At 37.8% G+C, this 14,649-nt stretch overlaps 1 protein-coding gene and 1 non-coding gene across 52 annotated transcripts in view; both read right to left on the bottom strand.

The window, feature by feature from the left end:
• Mllt10 (myeloid/lymphoid or mixed-lineage leukemia; translocated to, 10) overlaps positions 1–14,649 on the bottom strand; it is a 157,231-nt gene that overhangs the window by 46,113 nt on the left and 96,469 nt on the right. For 50 of the 51 annotated variants that reach the window (NR_045539.1, NR_045538.1, XM_030248197.1 and 47 more), the window contains 2 exons: positions 6,567–6,822; positions 3,392–3,961 (listed from right to left, as the gene is read on the bottom strand). Coding sequence is in view for 48 of the 51 variants with exons in the window: in XM_030248197.1 (XP_030104057.1) it covers positions 3,392–3,961; positions 6,567–6,822 (826 nt within the window). In the remaining 3 variants the exon portion in view is untranslated. Of the gene's footprint in view, positions 1–1,174; positions 3,962–6,566; positions 6,823–14,649 lie in introns of those variants that run through there. The other variant, NR_149308.1, reaches the window with a different exon arrangement.
• On the bottom strand, positions 7,487–7,591 carry Gm25147. Its single transcript, XR_003954155.1, has one exon. It is a non-coding gene; the product is annotated as a U6 spliceosomal RNA (small nuclear RNA).

Raw genomic sequence — 14,649 nt, 5'->3', positions numbered from 1 at the left:
TACTTTCCATGTTTAAAATCTCTCTAAATCTACAATAGGTTAGTTTTTAAAAATCTCTTAAAATCTGTAAATTAGTTATTTTTTTAATTCCATTAATCAAAGATACGTATTTTAAAGAAGCACTCAAATATAACTTTGAATTTCAAATTCTAAGTTACAAAATTACAGGACTCAGTGAAGATCACAGAAACAAATTTAGCTGTGTGTTCTGAGCAAGGTACTCACTGAGTTATTATAATTTTTGCTAAAAAAAATTATATGACCCCAATTTTTTGTAAGTAAATTTATTTAAATTTGCTTTTTCTGGCAAAAGGCTAAGGCTGATTGCTAGGCCCTTATGGTCTCAAAGGAAACATAAATAAAAACATTTATTCAAATGTGCAATATATTTAAATCTTTTTAATGAACTTTGTTCCCTCTGTAATTTATTCTTCCCACCTCCTGAAACAGTTCTAACCAGAGGCAATTTGGGCCTCCTGGGGACATTTAACAATGTCTGGAGACATATTTATTATGGGGAGAGTGCTACTAGAAACTAATGAGAAGGGGCTAGGGATTGTGGTAAACATCCTATAAAAGACAAGTACTGAACACAAAGAATACCCAACACAACATGTCCAAATCACCAAGACTAAGTAAGGACGTTAGTGCAGCAATGTAATATAACTGCTCTGTAGATCCCACTAAAGTGGGGGCTGTGTGCAAACTATGACAGGCATCGATGTCATTTATTAGAAACAAACAAAAAAACTCCAGGTTGTATGACCTTGGGCTACGCTCAAACCTCAGTTTTATCACCTGTGGAAGGGGAAATCAATAGTCCTTTATAAAACTACTATAAAAGGAGATAAAAATAACAATGTACTTAATGAAACCTAACATAGCAGATATATATAGACACACACACATATATATTTATACACACACACATATGCTTCTTTCTTGAAATGATCAGTTATTTCTGCTTACTGAAGCTAATAAATCATTCAAAGTTTTGATTTATTTTGTATTTGCAAAATATACAATATGAAATTATAATGAACATTTTTCACATCTTTATTTACACATCATTTCTTCCTTCTCTCAGGATAAATAAAATTGATATTATCCATAATAATGTATCTTAGCTGAATCTTATTTCAACCTTCAGAAATCCAAAGGGACACAAAAGGGATGAAGTTTACAGTCAAGATTTATTAAAAGCTGTTTATCTCATATTCAAGAAAAATAAAACCAGACAAATGAAACTTGAAACTGTTAAGGGTTGGTGGTAGAGAGATGGTGTGGTAGTAAAGTGCATTTGTTGCTTTTCAAGAGGACCTGGGTTCAATGCCACCCGCCACCAACCCCCCAACACACACACAACTTTATCAAATGGAGATGTTAACCTCTTCTCAAGGAGATCCACTGCCGTCTCTGACACCCATTAGTACCCACACACATTTATGTAGCATCACACAGATACACATAAATGAAAATAAAAAATAAATTTTAAAAAAATGAAAAGAAAAACTTGTGGTGTGCTGTAGTGGTGCACATCTTTAATCACAGCACTCACAGGGCAGAGGCAATCAAATATCCTCGTTCTGAAGCTGGCATGGTCTACATAGCAAGTTCTAAGCTGACCAGAGCTACTTAGTGAGAACCTGCAGAAGCCAAAGCAGCTCACAATCATCTCTAACTCCAGTTCCAGGCCAGCCTATGCACACTTTTGGACTCTGAGGGCATTGGGCACTAACATGGTACACAGGCACGCAAGCAATCATACACATTAACATAAATATTTAAGAAGAATAAAATACATACTTCCTGGGGCTGGAGAGATGGCTCAGTGGTTAAGAGCTCTTCCGATGGTCCCGAGTTCAAACCTCAGCAACCACATGGTGGCTCACAACCATAAGTACTGAGATCTGACACCCTCTTCTGGTGTGTCTGAAGATAGCTACAGTGTACTTACATATAACAATAAATAAATCTTTGAGCTGGAGCGAGCAGAGGTCCTGAGTTTAATTCCCAGCAACCACATGATAGCTCACAACCATCTGTACAGCTACAGTGTACTCATACATAAAATACATACTTCCTAGTTTTTTTAAGAATTAAAAAGATTTGTAACACAAATTACAGATTACACAGAAACATACCAGTGACATAGATTCTACATACTCATTCATACTGTCATAAAAATGATGATAAAGTGAGTATGGTGAAGTACACCTCTAATCTCAGCACCAAGATACACAGACAACTGATTCACGGCCAATTTCAGACCTCAAGGTACTGGAGAGAGTCAGTTCTAGGCAAAATTGGTACAAGATTTCAAAATTAAAAATAAAAGCAAGCCTTGGGACCACTTTCAAATCTATGAAGCCAACTCTCATTTCAGATTAAAAAAATAATAATAATGGTTAAAAGAAAACAAATTTTAAATCATTTCAGATATAACTTGACACAAAATCCTAAATTTATCACTTATGGAAAAAAAGGCTCCAAAAATTCATTTTACTTATGTACAATTACCAAGAAAATAAAAAGTGAAAAATTAAGTTTAGCAAAATAACTTTAAATACAAAGATACCAAAAAAACGAATACAGACATGTTCACATTTAAAATATGAATCCTGGTTTTTTTGTTTGTTTTTTTGGTTTTTTTCGAGACAGGGTTTCTCTGTGTAGCCCTGGCTGTCCTGGAACTCACTCTGTAGACCAGGCTTGGCCTCGAACTCAGAAATCCACCTGCCTCTGCCTCCCAAGTGCTGGGATTAAAGGCGTGTGCCATCACGCCCAGATCCTGGTTTGGTGTTATACCTAATATGCAGGGGGAACAAAAACACAACTGAGAGATAAGTAATGGATGACTAATAAAGCTGTTTATATAAAGTTAACTAAGTAAAATGAGATTGATGCTAAAAATTACACCACCAAATAGTTTTCTAGGATTGTAGGGTACTTTCTTTCTCACTAGGAAATGGAAAATCTAGGGTCTATGAGAACGCTAAGAGGGTGAAGGCTGTTGCCACCTGATAATCCAAGGCCTACATAGTATATACATGTGCTACAGTATATGCGATCTCCTCCCTAAAAATGGCCAGCATGGTAACAGACAACTGCAATCCCAGCACTTGGGAGGCTGATCCAGAAGGATCAAGACTCTGAGGCCAGCCTTGGTTACAGAATGATCCTGGCCAGCTTGGGCTACTTAATAAGCCCTTGCCTTTAAAAACAAATAATAATAAAATAAACTTAAAAAAATAAAAATGAACAAATGTCAATCTTAATTAAATGTAGCGGCACTTCAGAGCTCACTCAGAACAACTGTTCACAACTCTTTGGAGTCGTGAAAGAAAGGGCTGCGGAGTGATTGAGGGGCAAACATGGCACAGACCCTTACCTGAGCCAACTGGAGACGAGCCAACACTAAGACTCTGCAAACTTCCATTCCTGAGCAGCGTAGGAGATTTCTGAAGACTAGAGCTTGTTACACTTCCTGCAGCTGATGCTACGGACGATGTTGGTGAAGCAGAAGAAACTGAGAGGTGAGAAACATTTTCTTGATTTTTGTTTCCTTTGGGTCGGCCGGGGCCATGTTTGCTTTGCTTATTTCCTTTTCGTTTCTTTTCCTTTACAGCTTCTTCTTCTATACCAGAAGTCTGAGCCCGCTTATATCCTGCTGTAGGGAGGCTCGAACTACCCAACTCTCCAGGTGAATTGTCAAAGCTTTTAGGCTGTGAAATAACAGTCGAGGTCACAGGGTGACCAACTAAAGAGCTAAAACTGTTTACTGCCGCTTCCTGGCTTCCAGACTCTCCTTTATGTACATCTTTGGTTGATGATGGCTGCTGGGTGTGAGTGTAACTGTCACTTCGCAGATCTGAGTCTGTAAAGCTTAAGAAGTCCTGGGGAGACTGCACTGAACTTCCAGAAGATGACTTTACACTGCCTGGAGTTCCTGAAAAACTGCCTGTAGCAAAATATACACAAGCAAAAAAAACAAAACAAAACAAAAAAACAAAAACAAAGGTGGAGGAAGAAGATAAATTGGATAAAATGTTCCTCTAAGCAATAGACAAATTACAATGATCAAAAAGGACAAATTTCTTAAAGTGAATTACAAAACTTAGGTCATTACCATCTAACAAATATGAGATCAGTTACTACTGAAATCAACTTCACCTCTAAAATTATCTTTTAAATAATTTGTCAAAGGTAGTATCATACATAGCTCTTACATTGTAGCCTACTCCTGAGTTAACACTTACCAGAGTTTCTCTACTCCCTCCAAACCATTAGAAGCATTATACAGGAAAGACTGAACAAACAGAGCCTGACAAAACCACAGTGTGCCCCCTCCCTCTCCAGGGGACTGTCTTTTTCCAGCATGCAGATACAACTGTAAATGTTCCAAATTATAGTAAAACTGCAAGACATTTCTCAGGTTATAAGTTATAACAACAGGCCTTATCCATGATTATTCAGCCAAATCTATCCACTCATCAAAAAAATATGACTTCATGTCCTAAGTTACACCTTATATTCTCCTTGTCCAATTTCCATGAAGCTTCATAATGGGAAAACCAGCCATGAATATCATCTTATTGATTTTAAAAATGAAGGATCATGTGGACAGATGGCTCAATGGTTAAAGAGCACTTGTTCCTCTTGTAGAGGACCCAAGTTCAGTCCCCAGCATCCACATCTGGCTCAGAACATCTGTAACTCTAGTTCCAGGGATTCTAATGTCCTCTTCGGACCTCTTCAGTGATGCACATGGTATACACAAAAACACTCACACACATAAAGTAAAAATTCTAAAAGCAAAAAATGAAAGATCAAGGAAGAGGTAGCTCCTTTATGCCTCTTTTCCAACTGCTTGTTCTAGCCTCACTCTTAGTCAAAAATCATTTGGCAACCCCCTAATATTATGCAGTTTAAGAACCTCAAAGTCCTTGTCTGTCTGGTAGAAAATTGCCCTGGGAGGAGACAATTTGATCCATCACTCTCATTTCAAAAAACTCTCTTAGTGTTTGCCAAATGAAATAAGCCGCTAAACAGACCCAGCTCTACCGTCTGTCTCGTTAACTAAACTTCGGTAGGTCTAAGTGACAGAGTGCCTGCATAGTGCACAGAAGACACTAGTCTCACCCACAAACACCAACACACGCACACACAGAAAAGCAGTATTCAAAAACCAAATGCTTTTAAGAACTTGGTATATTTAAATTTTCTAAAATTCACAGGGTACAGCTAATTAAAAGCATGACAATCTGAAACACCCTATCTTAATATTTTGATAAATTTAACTATAACACATTTTTCTGCTATGTCCTAAGAGGTTAAAAACATTTTTAAATATTCCAAAAAGGATAGAAGCTAACTTTTCAAAATGGATTAGCACTTTATAAAAATAAAAACTTAAGAAAATAAGGCCTAGCAAGCCATACTATAATCCCTGCACTTGGAAGGCTGAGAAACAAAGATCAGAATTCACATAGGGTATTAAAGGCCACCCTAGGCTACATCTCAAATTAAATAAACTGTTTTAACAGTCTTATTGTTTGAATTCTACTAATACAATATTCATTCAAGATGTGAATGAAGTTTCAATGTAAGGTTAATTAAGATTTGACTAATTTTCAGAGTGGTATAAAAATATTTTTACTTAAATATAATAGTGACTCTGGCTGTTTTACCTGTGCTTACATAACTTTTTGTTCTAAGACTATAAGCATTCACATATACCAAAGAGTTATAAATCTGTGGCTCTAAATCACTACTAGTATGAAATATATAAATAAATCTTAATGAAAGGTCAACAGATTAGCAATCTGCTGTTTACATATTCTTGCAAGGCTCTGGATTTAAGTGTAACAAATGCTTCAGCAAAGGGAAACGGCAGTCTTTTGTATTCACTTCTAGGGGAACAATGGACACAAGTAAAAAAGCTATTTATTTTACTTCCCCCCCAATTTTAAAATTTCTGATTTTTAAGATATATGTTCATATTTAAAATTACATAAAACAATCACATAAGTGTATATATTCTGAAATTTAGCAGTACTCCTATTTTCCATAAAATGACACAAGCACAGTTAATACTGAATTTCAGTCTAACACCTAACAGTATTTGGGAAACGCCCTAAGATACTGTCCACTGTTTATACAGGCAGCTGTTGATACTGCAGCTGAGTAAAAGTCTACTTTTAACTTCAAGCTTTGTAATAAATGCATTGCTTATACTGTATCACTATTTAAGATCTATTCACCTACTAAAATAAACTTTTATTAGGAAGAGTAAATAAAAACAACACAGAAAGAAAATTCCTATTCTTAAAAATTCCTATTGTACATGTTTTTCTCCACAATCTGCATCTCTATTCTATAGCCATTTCATCATTAAAATTATAGTTTAAAAACATAAGTCATTAAATATAAAGAGAGCAAAAGTTCCAGAAACATTTTAAAACATAAAACTATTTTTGGAAATGACCCTACACTATCGACTAACGTAATCTAGAATAGTCATTAATTATTAGTATGACACAGCATTAATGAAAACATTATAATACCTTGTGGAAAGGGGCTAGATGCTGACACAGCTGTTCCTGGATTTCTTCCTGCACCAGGCTTCCTTCCCCTTTGACCTGAGCTGTGAGCTGAAGATTTCTTCCCTTTGCCCTCTGACCCTCTAGCCTCTGAAACATCTTTTCCACTAGAGGTATGGGCAGAGACTTCCTGGAAATTTGCATTTGTAAATCTTGCTGCAGTATCTTCCAAGCGCTTCAATGATCCAGATATGGAGTTGTTGCTAGTGCTTGTATAAGTCTAACATTTTGATTTAAAAACAAACAAACAAAAAAACCAGAAAGTAAAAGGAAAAAAGAACTAATTATATTTGGCTAAAGAAAACAGGATGAATAAGCACTGCATTTACAAACATGAATATTTTCATTATAAAGAAGTCAGGCAGTCTAACAAAGAAAATTATGCAACAAAACATAAAAACCATGAAGTCAACTTCAACCCTTTTGGGGGTTGTTTTGCAATCTCCAGGATCAACCCCAGGGCCTTCCATGTGGAAGCAAGCACTTTATACTCCTGACTTCTTACATACAATAGCACCCTACCACCTATTTTTTTTAAACAATAATTGATAAGATGACTGTCTGAAGCCGGGCGTGGTGGCGCACGCCTTTAATCCCAGCACTTGGGAGGCAGAGGCAGGCGGATTTCTGAGTTCGAGGCCAGCCTAATCTACAAAGTGAGTTCCAGGACAGCCCGGGCTACACAGAGAAACCCTGTCTTGGGAAAAAAAAAAAAAGACTGTCTGAAGATCGGACTGCAGCATATAACAACTGGCCTTAGTAATAAACTTTAAATAATGCACAGAAATACCAAAGATACTCATTTCTCAAACATTATTTTCATCAAGAATATACTTTTATTTTTAATTATTTCTTTCAACAAAGTGATAGGTTTGTTTGGGTCTAAAACTATGGAACCCTTCACAAGCCTACATGCCATCCTTGCACAGGCCATGCTACTCTTCTCTACATCATTCCAATTTTAGTATATGTGTTGCCAAAGCAAGCACAGAGGCATTCTACTTCTCAACCATGAAACTACAAGCTGTAGTGCTTAAAACACAAGTCAACAATTGATGAGAATGAAAGAGCATTATCAATCCAGTAGAGGATCATACTCAAGACTAGAATCTAAGGTTCCCTTCTGAGATATAGGAGTGATGCTAAGGTGAATGTGGGGGAACGCAGCTTTAAAGAGGAGAGATTCAGCCTTTGAAACATGTCTCTCTCTAAAACTGAAGGAAGCGTACATGATGTATTTAGGACTAGAAATAAGCAGATAACTGCTCAAACAACTTTCTGGCTTTAGTGACCATCTTAAATACAAGTATGTCCACACACTGACAAATGGAGGGTGGATGCATTTTAAACCAGACAATGCTAATTAACATGATTCATAGCATCCTTTGGGAGCAAGAATTTTATTTCAAAATTACACTCGCAAAAACCGGGGGGGGGGGGGGGGGGGGCGCGGGGGGGCCGGGGGAGACGACAAATAAGCAAGTATCTGAGAAGTCTAAATTCACTTGACTTGCTTGAAGTACCATTAAAATTTTGAATAAATCTTTGTTAACGTATCTAATATCAAATTTAATGTGAAAATGAAAAATATTAAAGATACACATGTAACACTTTGTATAACAATAAATTTGAAATTGAAAAATAATATCAATTTTCAAAATGATTATAGTGATTTTTGCAAATTCAATGTTCAAAAGGACTAGGAAAAATATTTTAAAAATCTAATAATTTGGGGGCTGAAGAGATGGCTGAGCGGTTAGCCCTGACCTTTCAGGTCCTGAGTATAATTCCCAGCAACCACATGGTGGCTCACACCATGTGTAATGGACCCGATACCCTCTTCTGGTGAGTCTGACAGCAACAGTGAACTCACATACATAAAATTTACTTTTTATTCTACAATTCTGCTACCATCTTATAATCTCTCTGCCAATAACACATCTCAACAGTAAGTCTAGCATCGTCTCATAAAAAAACAGTCAGTGCCTTGTTCGACTATAATCCACAAACAAGATCAAAAAAGAAAGGCTTCAAAGTCTGGCAGGAAAAAAAAATAAACAATACCTTTTAACAAACTAGTAACTTTAAGCTGATGAAACTTCATGGCTTAGACACATGAACCTTTTCCAGGCTGGGGTGTCAATTTGGAAACTACTCCACCACCTTTCTTTCAGATACTTTTTCCCCAAAACTGAGGTTCAGCACTCCTCACGTATGGCCTAGTGAAGCTTAAAAGTCATCTAAAAAAACCACAATGGTGTTTTGACTCCTGTGCTTTGCTCAAGCATCAAATAAAGGATGAAGCAGAAACTGGAACACTGTAAATGGAAATGCAGTATTCAGATCTACAAGACAGTTTTAAAGAGTGCTAATCAACTTCCTCATTTATTTACACAATGTCCTTGTTTTTATTCTAAAGTCTAAGTCTGTCCATGAACAACGAATGGGTAGTTAGAGAGCAATGAGTAAATAATTAAAATTCAGACAAAAAAAAAAAAAAGAAAGAAAGAAGGAAAGGAAAGGAAAGGAAAGGAAAGGAAAGGAAAGGAAAGGAAAAGAAAAGAAAAGAAAAGAAAAGAAAAGAAAAGAAAAGAAAAGAAAAGAAGAGAAAAGAAAAGAAGAGAAAAGAAAAACAAAGAAAAATCACACTGAATAAGTCTATAGTGGAAAATTCCAGCTTCTTTGAAAACTCGGTTATATCATATGATGTTTTGCTGAAGCAGACACAAGAGAGGATGTGTGATATTTAAAAAGAATATAAGTATGAGCTCACAGACAGTGTAGAGGCTCTGCCTCACTGGTGTGCTGATCGCTGCTCTGGCATTAGTTTGCCCTGCATTGCATTGCTGATCTTTGCTTGCCATGACTTCATAGAGAGTACCTCGCCAAAGAACTTCTGGTGAGCCAGGTGTGGTGGCGCACACCTTTAATCCCAGTACTTGAGAGGCAGGGGCAGACGGATTTCTAAGTTCAAGACCAACCTGGTCTACAGAGTGAGTTCCAGGACAGCCAGGACTACACAAAGAAACCCTGGGTTACAGAGAAACCCTGTCTCAAGAAACCAAGATAGATAGATAGGTAGGTAGGTAGGTAGGTAGGTAGATAAGATAGATAGATAAGATAGATAGATAGATAGATAGATAGATAGATAGATAGATAGATAGATAGATAGAGGTAGGTAGGTAGGTAGGTAGGTAGGTAGGTAGGTAGGTAGATAAAAACCTTCTGGTGATAGTCTGGGAGCTTCTTGCTGCTTCCATGGACTTCAGCCAATTGGTGGAGCCTCGTAGTTTGTTTTCCATTGAACTGCCTTTGCTGAATTGTGAGTGGTGATTGCCAAGCGGACTGGACTACAGCTGCTGATTTGTGTTGGTGTTTGCTAGATAGAAGACTGGACTGCTGATAAACAAAATTGGAATGGCCCCAAAGAACGATTTCTAAACAGGTCCCTTTCTAGACATCTCCCTTTGCCCTATTAACCTTTCTTTTTTCACTACCTCTGGTGGGTGGTGGGCTATAAGGGAAGCTGAGGCCTTTAAGAACCCTTATTAAAGCCTACGTAAGGTAACTGAAATTTTACTTTAATTCCTTTTTCTGTACCTTCTAAGTTTTCCAAAAGTATCTGACTTACGGAGAAAAACAATTAACTGATGACCTTACTTCTAAAGTATTCTATAAAATGAACTGCCCTTACCCCCAAAGATTACACAGATTTCATTCAAAGTGATCTTGACTTAAACGCCATATTTTAAAGGTATTTCAAAAGTGCTTGATTAATAATGGGCTGCTGAGGCGGTAAGCTACTGCAGAAATTTCAGGTGAACATTTAAGTCAAAGAAGAAAAGTTTAAAGGTGGAGGGAAAGTGGGACAGAACTAAATGGGCCTGAAAATTCCTCTCACCATAGTAGAGAACCTCCCTCCCTCCGAGGATGATCTTACACTATAAAATTATAGCCTTTTCATGCAATTTCCAACACAAGAAGGAAGGATACTTATTCAGTACTTGGTGGAGTTTGGATTTAGAGTGTCTCCCAAGGGCCCATATGTTAAAGGCTGGCTAAGGCATGTGCTGGAGTTGCTCAAGGTAATGGAACCTACAGGACACAGGTAGGGCCCAGGGGACAAAAGTTAGGCAGCAGAGACACTCAGCCCACAGCCCCTATTCACCTTGAGATGAACAGACAGCCTTCACCTCATGCAGGCAAAAAGGAGGCCAAGTAACTACAGACAGAAGCCTCTGGAACTATGTGTAGAAATTTCTCTTCCTTATAATGGTCCCCTTAGGTATGCCATCAAGTGATATAGAAAGCTGGCTAGCACATACCTGAAAAAAGGCAATATGGTCTTCTTTTTTTTTTTAAAGTATTTATCAGTGTCTCACCTGCACGTATAAAGGTGGTACAGCACGTGCATGTTTGAAAGGGGTCAGACACCCCTGGAATTACTCTAGTTATGTGTGGTTGAGAGCCATCATGTGAGTGCTGAGGATTGAACCCAGGTCCTCAACAAGAGCAACAGTGCTCTAACTCACTGAACCACGGCGCCAAAACAACCCCTCCCCGTGTCCTTTTTTCATATACTGATGTGTTTTTTTTTTTTTTAAAGCTTCACTTGTTTTTATTCTATGTATATGGGTGTCTTGTCTATGTACCACAAGTGTGCAGTTCCTACAAAGGACAAAAGAGGGTGTCAGATCTTTTGGAACTGGAATTACAAATGGCTGTTACCCACCATGTGAACACTAGCAACCAAATCTGTGTCCTCTACAAGAACAAACAATGCTCTTAACTACTGAGCCATCTCCCCATCTACATGATACAGTCTTTGTATCCTTTCCTCTAGGGGAAAAAAAAAAACCTATTTGGCTGTAATGAGAGTCCCTTTATGCATGCAAATATTGACCTATTGTGATTTACAAGCAATTTAATAATTAAGAATATATTTTATGCAGGGCATCTTTAATCCCAGGACTCTAGAGGCAGAGGCAGGCAGATCTCTAGATGTTCAAGACCGGCATGAGTTCCAGGACAGCCAGGGCTTTAGAGAAACCCTGTCTCGAAAAAAAAAAAAAATTAAAAATAAAATAAAAACCATGCTGGTACCCTACTGTTGCACAAAGAAGGCTCTGTCATCAACAGTGGCAAGGAGACAAAAGAAACGCAGCCATTCTGAGGAGGTGCCAAATATTGGTCAAAAACTTATAGATTTTTCCCTCGATAACCAGGAGAGCCAGGTACAGAAACTATCTTGAGTCAGAAACAAGAGTGGAGAAAGACTGGGTCTACATACTTAGTTCCACAATAGCCAGAGCTATGTAATCAGCCCCACTCTGACCTCTACATACAGTATGCAATGTAATATAATGCAATACAGCACACACACACACACTCTTATGGTGAAAAAAATAATATAAAAGCCACAGACAGAAATGGATGCACACGTTATATAACTACTCCTGGCCACATGCCATTATTGTGGTTTTGTTTTTGTTTTTCTAAAAATATGCCCTTCACCAGCATGTCTGTTGCTGGCCTGTAGGTCGTTCTGCCTACTTCTCTGCAGCCTGTTTGATGGTCTGTGTGTATACCTTTATGTCCACCTATGTTCAGCCCAGAGTTGCATACCAGAGGTTGACTTTCTGAAATTACATTTTACCTGCCCCTCCCATTACCCCAAGCCTCCCAGATGCTCCTCTTTTCCAGACTGTCCAGTTTAGACTTCACAGCCGTACAAGCATGAAGTCCTTAGTGGAACGGACTATATGACTACATGATACTAGCATTGGGAATACAAAGACACACGGTCCCCTGAGCTCACTGCCAATAAGATTTGCTGTATCAGTGAGTTCCAGGTTCAGTGAGAAATCCTGGGTGAAATCAAGTCTTTAGTTTATTCTAAAACAAGTGAAAAGCTTAACAAACTGAAAGATTATCAACTCTTCTGTTGTCAGAAAAGTGAAGTCACAAACCAGAGAAGCCAATCAGAGAAGAACAACTTACCTCGACAGAACACTGGACAAGGTCAAGCAGCTAAACTAAAACTGGGGAATTGTTACAAGGTAGCTATTCTAAAGGCATAGACCAGGCAAAGGCACACATGCCAGAAGAAGACAATTACATTTATGAATTTCACCTGAAGAAATTCTAGCAGGTTCTCAGAGGGGATTTAGGGAGAAGACCTCTCAGTGCTTCTCAGAAAGGAACCACTGGAGAATACTTAGAAATTCTCTTCTAGTTTTTTGTTTGTTTAATGTTCTTGATTTATGGTGGGGTGGGGTTTGCTAAGTTGGATATACATGTGTAGAGGTCACAAGAAATTGTTCTCAAAGCTGTGGTTCTTTCCATCCACCATGGAAATCAACTCATGTTGTCAGACCCAGTCCAAAGCATTCTGTTCTTAACAAGTTCTATCTTAGAAGATAGCCAGCTAGCTATACCCTGCTATACCCAGATATGCTGAACTTTCAGAAGGGGAAGGGGGGGGGGAGGCAGAGCCCCCAAGTTGGCATGGAGACTTTGCAGCCCGAGGGCCAGGCAGGAGCACGAGTGGAGAGCAACTCAGATCAGTACAGCCATTGTCTCCTCTCTAGAGAGGAAAAGGGATGGTTAAAGCTGAGAAAGGGATTGTGAAATTTAGAATTCAGGTCACAGAAAGACTTACGGACTAAGACAATTATACAGATATAGAAAGCTTTCTCTGCCCATTCCTTACGCCACTATATTACTTAAGGTCTATCTATTTATTTACCTTGGTTCCTGTTACGGGGCCACAGTATCTACTGCAGCAAAAGTAAAATATACTAAAAGGTAGAAAAAAAAAACTTTGAAGAAATTAAAAGAGAATCAAAGAGACACAGCAAGAATATAAAAATTAACAGACCAATAATTAAAAAGTATGTGTATGTGTCTGATATGATGATGATAGGGGACTTTACAAAGGACATACATAGCTCCCTTAAAGAAATACAAGAGAACACAGGTAAACAGCTAGAAGCCCTTACATAGAAAACAAAGAACCCCTTAATATATTACATAAAAACACAACCAAGCAGGTGAAGGAATTGAACAAAACCATGCAGGATCTAAAACTGGAAATAGAAGCAGTAAAGAAATCACAAAAGGACACAACCCTGAAAAATAGAAAACCTAGGAAAGAGATCAGAAGTCACAGACACACACATCACCAATAGAATACAAGAGATTGAATCTCAGATGCAGAAGATATCATAGAAAACATTGACACAACAGTCAAAGAAAATGCAAAATGCAAAAAGCTCCTAACCCAAAACATGCAGGAACTCCAAGACACAATGAGAAGACCAAACCTAAGGATAATAGTTATAGAAGAGAATGAAGACTCCAAATTTAAGGGCCAGTAAATATCTTCAACATAATTATAGAAAACTTCCCTAACCTAAAGAAAGAGATGCCCATAAACATACAAGTGTACAGAATTCCAAATAGATTTGACCAGAAAAGAAATTCCGCCTGTCACATAATAGTCAAGACACCAAATGCACAAAACAAAGAAAGAATATTAAAAGCAGTAAGGGAAAAAGGTCAAGTAACATATAAAGGCAGACCTATCAGAATTACACCAGACTTCTCACCAGAGACTATGAAAGCCAGAAGATCCTGGGCAGATGTCTTACAGAATCTAAGAGAACACAAATGCCAGCCAGGCTACTATACCCAGCAAAACTCTCAATTACCATAGATGGAGAAACCAAGATATTCCATGACAAAACCAAATCTATAAGGTATCTTACCACAAATTCAGCCTTATACAGTATAATAGATAGAATACTCTAACACAAAGAGGAAAACTACACCCTAGAAAAAGAAATTAATCTTCTTTCAACAAACACAAAAGAAGATAGCCACACAAACATAAAAATAACATCAAAACTAACAGGAAGCAACAATCACTATTCCTTAATATCTCTTAACATCAATGGACTCAATTCCCCAATAAAAAGACATAGACTAACACACTGGATATATAAACAAGACCCAACATTTTGCTGCATACAGGAACCCCACCTCA

This window comes from Mus musculus, chromosome 2 (assembly GCF_000001635.26).
Source record: "Mus musculus strain C57BL/6J chromosome 2, GRCm38.p6 C57BL/6J".
In the NCBI taxonomy this organism is placed as follows: Eukaryota; Metazoa; Chordata; class Mammalia; order Rodentia; family Muridae; genus Mus; species Mus musculus.
This window is presented reverse-complemented; position numbering and strand designations above follow the sequence as displayed.